This window comes from Atta colombica, unplaced genomic scaffold (genome assembly GCF_001594045.1).
Source record: "Atta colombica isolate Treedump-2 unplaced genomic scaffold, Acol1.0 scaffold1, whole genome shotgun sequence".
Taxonomy (NCBI): domain Eukaryota; kingdom Metazoa; phylum Arthropoda; class Insecta; order Hymenoptera; family Formicidae; genus Atta; species Atta colombica.
The window spans coordinates 488658-505024 of record NW_017259183.1 but is presented as its reverse complement, the minus strand read 5'-3'; the positions used below and the strand labels follow the sequence as shown (position 1 = coordinate 505024).

Below are 16367 nucleotides of genomic sequence, written 5' to 3'. Positions count from 1 at the left end.
ACATAATAATCGGCAACGTGCAACTTTTTGCTTGTTAATCTTCTCCAATCTTCTAAAAATATATATATGTAAAAATATATATATGTGATTCTTGAAAGATGTAATAAAGGTTGATATATAATTTGAGAAAAGTGAGTTTACGTCAATATTCATTCGATTTATAGAGCTGATACTATGTTTAGTTATAAGTTCGCTACTAAGCAAAAATTTGAAACTCCATTCTCTGTACAATCAGAACTTAATTTGGCAACGATTCAATTGGGCGCCTTGCCCTTCACTTATGCCAATAAACGATGTACGAAGTTGGTTTCTCTATCTGTTTGAATTTTAATTTAGCGTGTGAAATATTATCGTGTAATGTACTAAATCGATCGAATAAAAGAAACGTGTTTAAAAATCATAATCAAAGATGCCAATTAATCTGTGCCAAATATCTTCGAAGATCACATGTATAAATTGATTTAAATATATGTATATTTCTACATATTTAAAAAAAAAAGAAGAAAAGAAATATTCAGAGTTTCAACATAAAATACAAATGATTAAAATATGATATGAATAAAATATATTTTTCTTAAAGATTATACAATTGATTTGTAGAATATTGTGGGCGATTATAAATATTGAACTTGCACATAATTAATGAATAGTTTCTAAATAAGAATTATAATTAATACTCTCATACATTGAAAGAAGATTCACATTTAATGGAGAATTACGTTTAACAAAAAAGAATGATAGATTAGAACAGCAATATTTATTTCATAATCAGGCGTGCGATACTATATATAATGGCATAATAAATCAAATAATACTTTTTAAAAGTATTTAAGTATAAAAATTAATTTCCAGCTTTTATTTAAAAATACATAAATACCCAAATAATATACGTATAATTTTGAATATTGTGCATTTATAATGATATAAATGCATATTTATAATTTTGAATATTATGCATATTATGCTTGTTCTTTATGCTTGTTCTATTCTCATTATAGTAAAAAAAAATTATGCAGACGTAATGTCCAATTTGTATAATCGCTTCAATGTATGAAAAAGGGAAGATAATTTATAAAGGCCGTTGATTTAAATAAATTCATTTATAACATAAATTACTACAGAATATGTCAATGTCAGAGAAATACATATATGAGAGAATGCATTCCCTTCTACCAAAGAAATGCGATGAAATGAAATTGTTACGAAGATTATTTGTAGTATTCCTCAACAATTCCTTTTGTTGCAAAAAGTGTGGCTAAATTATAGTCGTTGATTTAACTTACAGTATTTACGGGAATAGTTGTTCCACGAGCTATTCAAGCTTCGATTCGAGAATGCTGTTTCTCGTTACGTACGAGCGCAGAGAGTTTTGGAATTAGCGACAGCCGGCACGGTAATTCCTGTCCTGTTCGTAAAGTGTATTTTATTACGGCAACGTCTCGCATTAGGACGATTCGATGTTACGCGATACGCAGCAATTAAATACAGGAATATTTTGCATGACGTAATTTTCTCTGTAATGTGATGCGACTAGATCCAAAGATACTATGTCTTGAGGTAGGTTAGGTAATGTTAAAACTATGAAGCAGCAGCGGGTTTCATAATTTATGACAATATTATGCATATTCTACGTATTTATTCACGTTTGCGAGTTTATTATTTTTTTTCATCATCATTGTAATAGTAGTAGTACATAAAAAACGTATAAGTAATATTATAATGAATTAATTGCATGATATTTCTGTGTTGACAGGCGAAAAAGATAGTTTATTATATATATATATATATATATGTATAATAATTATTTTATTTAAAATAGTATCCAGGTATTTTCAGATGTAAAAAGATTATCTTATTTATTGTAAATATGGATGATTATTGTTAGATCACTGTTTATCTTCATTCGAGTAAACAGTTTTTTCAATAGTATCATTTCAATAGTATCATTTCTACTACTTATGTTTTTTTCTGGGAGGAAACTTTTAACTAATGCTTCTTTAAAGTGCGATGTTGGAATGCAAAAACGTGATTGGCTAGCATGAGTGCTCGTCTAAAATATCGGTCGGATTCTTGGCCGTACTCCTGTGTCCATCGTTCCATCCTGATATTCCACTTTCTGAAAGGTAGATGAGAGACTTTCTTTTTATTCATTCGGAGGACAAACCTGCATGCAATCGAGGATGAACGTTTCCGCTCACGCATCAGAAATATTTTTTCATTTTTCACTCATGAATTAATGCATTTGAATAACTTTATTAAAAAATTAACTAAAAGGATTAAAGTACCTTGTTGTGAAAACAGAAATGTATGTAAGTAAAATCAGTTTGTTATGTAATATGAGGTTATTTTTAAAAAGTTACTTATGAAAAATGTAAAATAACAGGAAGCAATTAGTCAGACTTTAGAATTACTATCAACTTGCAGAATGAAATCAACTACACTATTTCGATGAATAGTCAGAAGGGATCAAATGAATATTTTAATAATCGATTATCTCTATATTTCTTTGACTGTTCAGAGTTTTCAAATTTATCTCTTTATAGATCTCTTCAAATATTAAATTTCTTTTTCGTGCAAGTTTTTGATGCCCTTATTTTCTCACATTATGCTCCATAATTTAATTAGAAACCGTAAATTATTCGACACGCATTAAACTTTTATAAATTCAACAAAACGAATCGAAATGCTTCATCATATGCTTTTCTACAAGGGTAATCAGTTTTGAGTATTAATAATTCACGCCTTGTTATCATAAATTACATATTGTTTTTTATTACTACGTCGGTAAATGATACATTTTGAACGCGAATACTATTCTTATACGATAATAAACTGATTTTCGTTCATTCGATTTGCGCGAATTATTGTGTAACATCACATCGAAATTATTCGTCCTGCTTATAAGTTCAAGGCAACATGTCACCTGCGTCGTTAAAATTTCGTCCATACTCGTCAGACTTGTCGCATTTTATGAATAATTCACATTACCTAGCCGTTATTTTTAATAACCAGCCGTCGTTGTCCTTGAAACTTTTTGGTCAGATCAATGCGATCGATATATGTATCGTTCCATCGACTCAGGGTCAGTCACACGGTGTTATTCAAAAATGCCAAAATATAATTATATTTCGTGGTTTAGAGTAGCCATTTCAGAATCATCCAAGCCGATCGAATAATCCATAAATTTAACTATATTACGTTGTGACATGAAACTATAATGATATATATATGTATAATGTATATTTGATATGGATGTACGATAATATTTGTCTTCATTAATATATTAATAATAATGCGTAACACACACACACACACACACACACACACACACACACACACAAAACACACACACACACACACACACACACACACATACAAAACAAAAAGTGAAATCGTTTGAAGATATTACTATGTTTGCGCAATTACACAAATTTAAAATACATGGTAAATATTTGTGACATTGATAAAAAATATAGGTAATAAATTTTAATAAATATTTTAAATAGGTGAATATTTATTAAATGTAAACCTATATTTTTTTGGTATAATTAAGGACATTTAATTTGCGAACTATGCTATTTCAATTTAATTTAATAAGACACTAATGTAAATTATTAAGCGATGCTAAGATATATTGTGTCCAATTATAGATTAACTGCAAAAGAATTGTAAGTCAAAACGTTGTAAATTTCTTTTATAATTCGTCGTTTTATTGTACGTAAAAATAAAAATTCATATAAATTTAAAGAAAATCATCCAATATTGATTCATTATTAGCTAATATTCTTTTAAATTTATTATTAATTTAACTACATTATTAGAAATTAAATAAACAATGGTAACTCAATCTGTTGAAATAAATAATATTTTGTTATTTTTAATTTTTATATGTATCAAATGTAAATCAATTCTTTTCTGTAATTAGTTTCAAAGTAATGCATTTAAAAAATATATTAACGTATACATTTAATAAATAATAAATTAAATTTGAGTCAAATTTTCTTTAGTTAAATTATTCAAATTTCACTAAAGTTTCAATTACATTAACGATGTATTAAATAGGAGCAGTAGCGACCTACAAAAAGAGAAAAATAATTTAACTTTAGTAACTTGACGTTATAAATTTAACTGTGTATAATCATTTCTTCTTAGTAAATATTTATTAACCGTAAGGAAACGTTGAGTTAATTATATATATTATAATTATAATACTATTCAAATATATATAAAACATATTTATTATTTAGTTACATTTTTTTCTCAGTGCATCCATACGTTATGTATTTATTGTCTGTTATGCAGATAATACGTTACTATGCGAGGTTTCCGTTGATGTTGTAGTTGCGAGATCGTTAATTCGATCTCGATAGGCGCGAGCAAGTCCAAGAAAGTGAGGATTTCTCGCAGAGAGTCTACATCCTCATCGTAGACGTTCGTTTAATGGTGATGCCAGATACTGTTCTGGTCACATCCCGATCAATTTGTTCGTGAAAATCTACTTGTCCATCTGAAACCCTTGGACGCAAGCTGACAGTACGTATCAATGCAATGAGAAAGGAAAAAGAAAGAGATGGAAGGAAAAAGGAAGAGACTGGAGGATAACCACGTTGAGGAAAGAAGACGAGCATTGGAAATCTTTTTGAGGAATTACGGTTACGACGCGCCGGTCACCTGGATCCGATCTCTCTTCGGATCTCACGAGATTCGGTACTGTACGAATCGTGAGAGAAGAACGATGATGTCTCGATGAGAAAAAGAAAGGAGCCGAGGAGGATCCGGTAGAAGGAGAGAGGAGGAAAGAGAGAGATAGCTTCAAGACAGAGAACCGGGTGGAAATGAGGAGATGAGAGACGAAGATGAACGCATCGGTAGTGGGATTTACGCAGCGGTCGGTACTCTTTGACGCCAACGTGGAATCGTCGCCTGACATCGTCCACAGGTAGGAGCAAAAAGAGGACTGAATATGACCCGTCATAGGGGATCGCATTAAGCCGCCTTCGCGGCTCGCTACTCGATAATTGGCGACCTTCGCCTCTTCCGCGAAGGAATGCTCACCAGGTTTTGCGCGAAGGACGTGCAAAAGAAGCGCCCTCCGCACTATACAGCCCCGATTTTTGCAGCAAGGGCACGCGGACTGAACCGGACCGAATCGTGTAGAGTCGCACTCCGGATCGGTCGCATCGAAAGAGAATGGCCGTACAGCCGTGACATAATGCTGATGGAAGAAACGAAATGACGAAACGCGCGCGCAATGCGGGCAATGCATCAATAGAAATAATATTGCGCGGTAATTGTTCAACGCGAGGCGAGGGCTTGTCGGTAACATGCAAGGTGCCGCCTTACTGCCGCGCGGAATTCGAATTGCAGCTTCACCACCGCACGTTTCACCTTCTATTTCGGAGTAAAGTACGTTCCATCGTCATATACCAGTCTCTATATCTTGTCGCGAAATCGACTTTATGACAATTGACATAAAACAATGCGCCGATATATCAGCGTAACAACTTTGATCTATTTATAATCACCTCATGATTTAATCCTGATTGAAAAAAGATATTTTGTTGACAGTTTTATTATGTATATGTATAAATATTATTCATATTATGCATACGTGCTTCATATTGAATTCCTATATCTTTTCTTCATTTATTTTATTATTGATGTAATTATTTTATTTTATTATTTATCTTTTATGATTTTATTATTATTATTATTATTATTTATTATTTATTTTATGTATTTAGGCATTATCAGGACTAATATTGTCGTAATGATAATAATAGTTTCCACACAATGTACAGACTGTGAATGACAATTTTCGAATCTTAATAACTGTCGTGGTGAGATTTTGTCCTCCCTCTTTTTACTCTCGTCTTCTCCTTGCTCCGTCTACGAATGAGAAGACGACATTTCGAATGTCCAGTGTCGGACCAACTCGCGATCAATTTTTCAGGTACACCCCGGTCATTCGCTTCTTGAGATTCTGCGGAGAGAACGAGCATCGGCATTGTCTCTCGCGGGCGTTCCTCCTTTTTCTACCGATCGTCGGCGAACAGAAGAAGAAGGCGAAGAGAGCAAAAAGGGGAGCCCCCGGCCCGAATGCACGCATGCATGGAATCACGTGTGCGTGAGAAACACGCGCACGTACACTAAGATGTCTAATAGATTGGGGTTGGCAGACGGGACAGTCGCAGACACCCACGCGTTTCCCCGCATCCACGCGATGTCGACCAAAAATATTCACGCACGACAAAGGGCAAGAAACCGGTAAGTCAGCAACTATACTTTTTTCCTGCAGAATTCTTCCATCTCTCTCTCTCTCTCTCTCTCTCTCTCTCTCTCTCTCTCTCTCTCTCCCTCTCTCTCTCTCTCCCTCCCCCCCCTCTCTCTCTCTCTCTCTGACTGCCAGAATTTTCTACGGCAGATTTTTAAAGTCTTTTACGATTCTTTCTCACTTTCGAATTTATCGTGATGTGCACACCAGTTAATTACTTGAAATTGAAGATATTCGATTAATTCAAAAAATAATTAACTGTTTTGCCTTTTTTCTGGATTTTATTATGCTATTTCGTGTGTGTTTGTCTGTGTATGTGTGTTTTATTTTATTTAAGAATGAAAGCAAGTATTTAAGAATGAATGCTTCTAAGATTTTAATTTTCAATTCATTTCAATCTTTATTTGCTTGGGCGTAATGCGAAATACTTGCTTAGAGACGTGTGCCAAAATTACTTAATCATATAACGAGTACGCAAATAGTAGCAGACGAATAAGAGAATGACAGTGATTCAACTCAATAGCAAAGATAATTTTATTAGAATGGGATATGTGTTTCTATTTGTGTTATTTTGTCGTACATCTTCTTTCTGCCCCAATTGCTTCGTTATTTTCTGAAAAAAAAAAAATATCGACCTCGATGTTTGCACAAGGATGTACAATATACCAGCTTATATAAAGTCACTTAATATACGAGAAAGATTTTTATTTTAAATCAGACGCGTCAGTATTTTTATACTTTTGTACTCCTGTGCGCAATGTATTTCTACTAGCTTTTTTTATCCAGCATACTTTGTCTCATTTTTTTAGTATATAATTGAGGCTTTTATCGAGGTTTTGATCGACTTTCGAACTTACTAAATTAATCTAAATATAGCGGTTAAATCGTTAATTAGTATTTGTTATAATTAGTATGTAGTTTGGTAGGCACGGCGAGAAGATCCATGCATTTCTATACATTACTATACGTTTTCTACCATTAACATTGTTTTTAAAACATGCATTTAAATAGATATGTCAGACGTTCACGCAATTCCGCGCATGCACGGGATGCCGACCGAAAATATTCATAGTGGCAACAGAAGAGAGACACGGTAACTCATTACACACGTCGCTTTTCTATGCCACTCTCTGGAAATTATTCTCGAATTTTTAGTTTTTACCTTGCCGTGCAAACAATGCTCGACAATAGATAATTATTTATTTAGCTGCAAAAAATGCAATGTGCAAATTGTAATACGTTTTTACGAAAGTAAACAAATATTTATGAGCGATATTTGGTATGCGCGTAACAATTCCCAATTCTATGATTCTAACATTTATTTGTAAATTATTTCGGTAAACATGTTATAATTTATTTATGTGAGTTATCAGTTTGAGGATAAGTTAATAAAAACAGTGAGCGATTAATAATAAACAAAATTGTTAAGGCATGATAATCATGTCTCCTTGTACTTATACATTGTGTAACATAGTAGATATTCGTGTCTAAATATTCATACAAATATATTTATGAGCGATATCTGGTATACGCGTAACAATTCCTAATTTTATGATTCTAACATTTATTTGTAAATTTCGGTAAGCATGTTATAATTTATTTATGTGAGTTATCAGTTTGAGAACAAGTTAATAAAAACAATGAAGAACGATTAATAGTAAGCAAAACTGTTAAGGCATGATATTCATGTCTCCTTGTACTGATACATTGTGTAACATAGTAGATATTTGTACCTAAATATTCACGACAAACGGTCAAGCGATAACATGTCAAATATTCTTTCTTCATATTCTTTTTGATGACTTTGGCATTTTTATATCCTTCACATTTTTCTTTACTCGTTTCATTCGTCCTATCTTAGTGCTTTGATTTTCTTCTCTCATTTCGCGTTTTTGTCGGAATTGCCTAATATTATATTTTACGATGAACAAGTTGCAAGAAAAATAATAAGTAATAAGCAACGCTAATAATAAACGCATATGTATTATGAACAGTTAGTGTTCCCCTATGAATAGAAATGTAAAAAATGTTTTCAAAGAACCGCGCAATTTTAAATATTTTATCTATATCTATTTGTATTTGTGCTATCGTGATAATGTATACAGATATGTCCTCATTGAAAAGCACGATGTTTATCTATATATACGTCAAAGATGGACATGTTAAACAGTGTGGCAATAAATAGTCATAAATGTTATTTCAATGAACCAATTCTTCTATGTCAAAATACGATTTGATATTTACGTACATTGTCTATTCTTACTAAGAAAGCGTGATGGGGCGAAGAGAGTATGGCAACCGATAAAGCGTTCCCGCAACGTTTGAGATAATTAACCGAAGGCAGAACATCCTTAGACGTTGGCTCTTGGTGCAATTTGTCAAATCTATACGCGGATCACAAATATGAGACGCATATTTCATCGCGGATATATTTTTCGTTTACGTGACAAGCTGTAAGTAGCGGTTGTCTTGGAGGCGATAAATCTCGCGACAGACTGTTTCTATATGACTGTTTCTATATAAGTATCTTATTGATGTTTTGGATATGATGAACTAACTCGCGCGTATCAAATTATAGTCGAAATAGGCGTTATCTTGATTGTTTATGGAATGCACCGCGTGCATCGAGTTTTGCGCGCGCGCGAATGATCTTTATAGACATAATTTCGAGGAACCGGTGGCTTAATAATGCCGGGCTTAAGAGCATTACGCGCGCGCGCACATATTAGGATCTATTAATATGCAGTCGGTGCAAGTCAGACGGTTAGACGGTTCTTAGTTACTTGTCACACATTAGCTGCCGTCCGACGCGGCAGACAACTTCCCGTCCGTCGTCCTCACGACGGACACACACGACGAGGCTTCTCTATTCGTCTGTCAACGATCTCCTTCACGTCAGCATATTCCACTGTTTACTGACAGCTTAAAGGGAAAACAGCTTTCATAAACGCACTATCCGGATGATTTCCCAAAAGACAGATCGTTGTATTAGAACATTCCCTTTGGTCTGTATGAGAAATGACACATCGTGCATGCGAACACGCCGCGTAATCCGTGTAATTTTTATACACCTGTGAACGATATATAATCCTATCTGTCCAATGCGAACTTTGGCGTTACTCCAATATCCTTAAGCTTCGTCCAATTCCCAAACGATCGTAACTTACGATCAAATATCTCCGCTTTCTTCGATATTACTTTGCGATGAAATATCATTTCTAATAATTTCCCCTCCCTCTTCCTTTACACAATCAGAAAATGTGTGTGGTGGATTAAAAAATCTTTTACGATTATTATTTTAATCGCACGTTTTAAATGGATTTTTTCAATGTCATATATTTACAAAAGAAATATGATTTTAGAATGTATAATAGTATTTACGTAAATAGGAATGATTAATAAATTATAAATATGTAAATCATACATTGTAGTGCAGGAATAATACGAGATATTTCAATAAGTGTTTTGCATTATTAAAATAAATTTAAAATAATTTTTCTTCCATTGTTTTCGCATCGTTTCATAATGATAACGCTTAGTTTCGAATTTAATTAATTATTTTTCTCAATAACTTAATTCAAATAAACCGATTATATCGGTTATATTTTCAAATAAATTGATATGATTTATAAGTGAATAAGAGAAAGAGAGAGGAGGGGAAGAGGATGAAAAAAAGAAAAGAAAATAAGAGGAAAGAGTCATGCTTTTTTATTACAAATCTATTTCTATCAGTTACTGAATTTTTAATACAATATTTTCATTAAAAGTGCAAAGGAGATTAGTCTTATTTATATAAAATTTATTATGGAAATGTCTAGATACACATAGAATTATTTATTTTATGAAATTTTAATAAACATGATTTAAACATCTTACTGAAATTCATCGCTGTATTTTTTACACCTAACTTACTGTAATTTTGTTTCTTTAGATTAATCGCTTTATCTGTTTAATACAACGATCCGTTGATACAGTGGATGCTCATATTTTCGTAGTATGTATAACATTAAGATAACAGCGAAAGAAATGTAAATTGATTTGTGAATACTGCGTTTCATACTTATGATTCATGAACGTTCGTTATGTCTCTTTGAGCACGAAGGCCGACTGTAATAAGAAGCGGTAATTTCCGAGTCTTGATCAGGAAATTATCTATGCTCAGATACATAAAAATATTAAATATCATTAATGTAATATCATTACTGTTAGTTAGATCTACTGTTAGTCAAATATAAACTGATCATAATTTTAACATTATTGATGATATGCATAAAATACGACGAATGTATTAAAAAATCCAATTAAAGTCATTGCTTTAGTCAAAGTTTAGTCACTGCTTTACTTTATGACTGTATTTATAATGTAGATGTATTTATAATGTAGGTATGAGATGAAAAAAATATTTGCAAATATTGACGAAAGCAGAAAAAGACGTTCAATTTGATATAATAATACAAAAAATGTAAATAATGATTTTCATACAAAGTAAAGAAATATATATCCTCTAATTTTAAATTTGCTCTCTAGTAAGTTTTTTTTTTGTTAAATTTTATGGAAACACATATTGCAATTATTTTGTGAAATAAAATAGTATTATAGATACTAATACGTATATTGTTTTATCTGCCTTATATCGTAGCTAAAGTTTCGTTTATGTGTATTGTGCGATGTAGAAAAACTTTGACAATCAAACTTTGACAGTGAAGTTGATGACAGACTGAATATTTTTTTAATTATCGATATTTTCTTAAATCAGTGTTTATCCACCCTGTTATATACTGATTACTCATTTTATTTAAATAGTCTAGACAGGCGCAGATAATGTTGTTGATGTGTTGTGTGATAAAAAGAAAGTTTGACATTTAATAAGGTAGTTTATCAAATCTTTTCCGTTGTATTAAATGAAGAAAAATCTGTTAAGAGAAAATGTGACGAATTATAATTATTACGTATTATTTAGACAAATGTTGATACATGACTAGACTTATCGTTACCACGGTATCCGCAGACATTTTCGATTTTGCTTCTGACTCAGCAAGAAACCGGCCTGTCACGTACACGCGCCAGGAATGAGACGCGCTTTATGTTGTTTTCGAGATGTTCCAACTATTCAGAGAGTACAACAACAGGGCGGGAACTGTGTGGAAACTTACAATTGAAAAAGTTGGGCAAATTAAGACCACCCGTTCGGCGCCACCTCCGATATGGAAGCGTTATTGAAATTTCATTCATCACGCGACTATACCGATATATTTTCTACGTATCTACGAAATACCGTTCTGAAAAATATTTTCCAGGGTTTCTCTACGAAATATCCGTTTTTATCGGTGAGGTTAAGCGTGTCCAGCATTAAATGTTTCCTGTTTAGACGTGATGTCTGCGAGTGGTACATGTACCAAATGGATACACGGATGTCAGGTACGTGGATTCAGTAAAACCAAGCGGTTTATAGTAACGTGTTCTTATCCCCTTTCGCCCCTTCCCCGCGATTAAAGAAGTTCTGGTTATGTTTAATGGGAAAAATGTAAATGTTTCCGATAAAGTTTATGATCCCAGCTAGAAATCACCGCGCCTTAAATTTTTCCGTTTGACAGTCCATATTGCGTAAGAATTTTGTACATGTCACATAAAAATTAAATTTGATTTTTTTTAATGTTTTAAATAATTATTTTAATATTTATACATATTCTATGCTGACATATTTATTGTTTTATAAAACAACTCTGTTGCATTAAGTCGCGGTATAAAAATTATACACCGTCTTTTCAATTTAAAAAAACCTTAGTAAAAAACATATTTTATAGCACATTTTAATTTTATTGTTTAGATTGTGATATAAAGTTTAAAATTAACGTCGTGTGTGTCGGAAAACTGCAAGTTTATTAGCAAAAGTAATATGGTGTAAAGATCACTGAAGATCCAATCGCGAAATGCGAAGCGGCGTGTATTACAACCGAACGATCTTCACGTAAAGTGTAATTCTTGTACGATTTAAGCGTACTCGAAAATGCGGCGAAAAGAGCTTACGGTCGAGGCATCGGGTAGCAAGATGGAAGCGTTTTATCGGCCGTTTCTTAGGCTCGCTTTGATGTTACGCCGAGACAGGTCCGTTTATCGAGGTGGATCCCTGAAGAGGCAGACGCGCGCGTTTCAGCCCGACGGAAAGTGCTTGTGAATCGGGTTTCCAGTGCATTTAGTGGACCGACTGTATTATGGAGAATACCGAGATTAATCTCGGAATAGATTTTCGCATCTCATACCGTGTTTTGATGGCGTTAATTTACGAAATTTATCTTCATCGCCTTTTTATAACTGGCATTCATAGTCGATTCTTATATTTGAGACTGTCTTATAGTACGATACTTATAGGATGTGTCGTAAGTTAATCAGATTTTTATAGCCGGTATATTCATCATCAGTCAGTTCTTATTTTAAGTATATCTTAAGTAATGTCTTAATACGGCTCTTTGATTGGTTCGTGACATTTTATGACTGTATTTACTACTTAAGGACTGTCTCGAATACAAGACTCGGCCAGAGAGCTGTATTAGCATTTTAAGACTGCACTTACTTAAAACGATCTATAAGAATTGACTATGAATACCGTCCAGACGTCCAATAAGTCTCATATCTGCGTAATCGGCCTGGCGTCGCGTGCGGAGTAAGTAATTGTGCGAATCTTCCGTGAAATGCCGTTACGGTGTCGATAAACGCGATAAATTCTGAGATGCAGTCCCGGGTAATCGTCGCTCTGTTTTTCTCACATATCAGACTAGTTCCAGCATCCTCGCTTGTGCCGCACGCCGTATATCGTAAATCGTTATTGTATCTCCGAAGCGTGCTTTCTTATCGCGTTATTGTTACTTCGAACTACTGTCGTGAGTCGTGTAACTTTGGCTAGATACAGTTTGCTCTGAACTTGTGTATACGTGAATCGGGAAAAGGACGAGCTTTAACTGTGTGAAAGGGATGTTATTAACGTCTAACTAGACGTGGTTTTTTTATAGTTGAAAGAAATTTATTGTGTTGTTAGTACACTTCCGTGTACTTTTCTCGACATTGGGTTTTGTGGTTTTATATTTTATAGGAAACGTTTTACGAAAAGTATTTGGTAAGAAGTTTTATTTTGTATTTTACAACAAAGACTGTCACTCTTTTCACAACATACAATGTGTGTTTTGAATCATTTTATGAACACAGTAACGCACGATTGTTTCGCCTAACTTGAAGTGAACTAGAATAGTTATATATTTATAATATATTTGATAATTAAGTTGTTTTTGATTACGAAATGTACACGTGTCCAGCAACATATTAAACTTGTCCAAGATAAATTTCTTTGTGTAGCGTTCGTTTTTTTTTCTCTCAATCTCTCATCAGTCGTGTGTAAAATTTTAAAAGTTTCGTCGCTTTCTGCGTACCGTTTGCGAACGTAATTGTATTGAAAAGCGATTCGGACCTGAGTAGAGGGCTAACATTACCGTGTAACATTCCAAACGAAGATAATCTCTCTTATCCAGACTAATCCTTCGGAAAAGAATATCACTTACGGATATTGCCCGCGACAGTTCCAATGGGATTGGTCAACAGAGGCCTCTGGACAAGATCCTCCTCGAGATGAGCACGACTCGGTCGGGCCTGCTTTCTCCGTGACATCCCTCCGACTCGGTTGAAATCAGTTCGCCGCACTCCTCGTCGTTCTCGCACTCTATCGAAGAGGCGGCAGTCGTCGTCCGCCGACGGTTTGGATCGGTTCGAACGACGGGTTGGAACGACCGCCGTTGCACTCGTTCTTGTGAATCCTCCTCTTTCTTTTCCTCCTCCTCCTCCTCCTCCTCCTCCTCCTCAAAATCCCGATGAAAAGCAGACAAATGCGTGGTCAGTCTAAACGTCGTCGACGGGACAACAACGGCGGTTGACGACGTCGCTGCAGCGTCGAGGATGCGAACCGCATGTCTCTCTCTGTCTCTTTCCTTCTTTCTCTCTTTCTCTCTCTCTCTCTCTCTCTCTCTCTCTCTTTCTCTCTCTCTCTCTCTCTCTTTTTCTCTCTCTCGCTCTCTCTCTATTTCAATTTCGTGCGCGACAACCGGAGCCGAGAAAAAACGCAACGGTCGTTATTCGCGTATTTCACCATTGGCACTAACTATCTAGGGGAGACGCATCTCCCCACAAACCGTAGCGACGCACTTCGCGAAACGTTTCATACATGGATCGTCGCCAAAGGAGAGTTACTCTTGCCCGCCGGCCGGTGTCAACTCGGCCAGTAATCCATAGAGGCTAAAACGCACCGAATTCCCTAACCCATCCCCCACCAGATATGCGCGGACAGAGGGCGATTTTTTCTTCCTTCTTTTCCTGCAAAATCGCCAAAGGAGCTTGGAACTGACCGAGAGACGTGACTCTTCCGCACACCGAGATCTGCCTCACTCTTGCATCGACAAATCGTGGATGCTTTCTCCGTACACGATTCGCACGTGGCCAATCCTCCCTTTCTCTCGCTGCTGCCTGCTCCGAAAGTTTCACTGCTCCTTCGCTGCTGCCTGCTCCGAATCGTCTCGCAGTTTTCGACCACGTAATCGCTCACAGCACACACTCGGTACTCACGTTATTACCGCTGTCCGGCGTATAACGCGACTGTTTGACAACGTGAGACCGGCGGCATTCTCGGCGCACGGCAGACAGGCAGGCAGGCAGGCAGGTAGGCAGGTAGGAGATGCCCGAGTGCGATCGTAAAAACGCGTAAAACGGAAAATAAAAAGAGCCTCGTATAATATAACGTGGTGTACGTGTGCACGATGTGTGTCCTACACCACTGCTCACATATCGGCCGGTACGCCGATATTACACGTGTGCGGTGACCGGCTCGGCTGACAACGACGACCGACTTGCAAGCAAGCAAGCAAGCGCGCGCGCGCGCGCACGCGACACACGAGCGTGGATACGTCACAGGGTGTGTTGTGTACGTGTGCGTGTGTGTGTATGTGTGTATGTGTGTGCGTGCGTGAGATCGCGTACGTGTACGCGTGCGTGTTTATGGGTCTATATCTCGCGCGAAATCCGCTGCTCCGAAGCTTCGAGTCGGCCGGACGACGGACGGACCAGCTCTGGGCCTGACAACCAGACGCCCCTCTCCGCCGCCGGCGAAACGCGACCGCTAGTAGGGATAGAGGAGATATACTCTGCGCGCGCTTTCGCCCCCACCGTGGCTGCAAGCACCGTCACCTTCCCCGCCATAGCTGGCCGTCCATCCGCTCCCCACTCCGACTCCCGCGACGGCAACGTCGGCCGCGCAACCTCCTTCGTGCTTCGTGATGCGCCCTTCTCTATGCGCCCGCGTCGCGTCGCGTCTGGTCGCGTCGCGAATGCAGGGAGATCCACCCTTGGTGTACGAGAGCAAGTCGATCTCCACGCGTATTGTCACACCGGATAATAACGCATGTACTTCCGCGCGATCGTTCCTGCGTGTATTCTTTTAAAAGATGGAAATCTCGATGGTCGACGGTTCGCCGATATGTCGATTTTGCCGGTGTCTACGTGGTACGAGGGTTCAATAATATTGGTCGGCTTGTACCTAGATGAGTAGAGAGAGAGAGAGAGAGAGAGAGAGAGAGAGAGAGAGAGAGAGAGAAGTTAAGATGCGTTTTTCTGTCACGCGTATTTTTCACTGATCTTGTAGATTTCGCGACCGCAACTCCAGGATCATATAAGGGCCGCTGACGCGCGCGGCGAAGCGTGATCGAATGAGCCGGTGAACCCCCGAAAGGGACGCACGAGAGAAGAATCCTTTCGCGGGCTCTCTCCGCGCGCGCCTCGTTCGCTCCACCGTTGTTCGCTTCCCCTCGCTCCGGTATCGCTCCGATTCTCGTCCTTCTCTACCTGCACGATCCGTCTTTCTCTCTGTCTTATTCCCCTTCCGGCGGATGCTCGATATCCCCACCGTTTGGCCGCGGGATCGCGAGGCGTGGCCTGTCCCGGAGGAGTGCCCGCCTCCTTATGCATTATTATAGCGAGCCACTCGTGTCTCTATGATTTTATATGCCGCGTTTCAGCGTGAATATTCTAGCGCGCTTCCACACACACACATACACTCCGA

The 16367-nt window shown here is 36.8% G+C and overlaps 1 protein-coding gene across 1 annotated transcript in view; it reads right to left on the bottom strand.

The window, feature by feature from the left end:
• LOC108694986 (homeotic protein spalt-major-like) overlaps positions 1–14290 on the bottom strand; it is a 90326-nt gene extending 76036 nt beyond the window's left edge. The window contains exon 1 of the mRNA XM_018204690.1: positions 13825–14290. Within this exon, the coding sequence (XP_018060179.1) occupies positions 13825–13930 (106 nt within the window). The 5' untranslated portion in view covers positions 13931–14290. The remainder of the gene's footprint in view (positions 1–13824) is intronic.
• Between the last annotated feature and the right edge of the window lie 2077 nt (positions 14291–16367).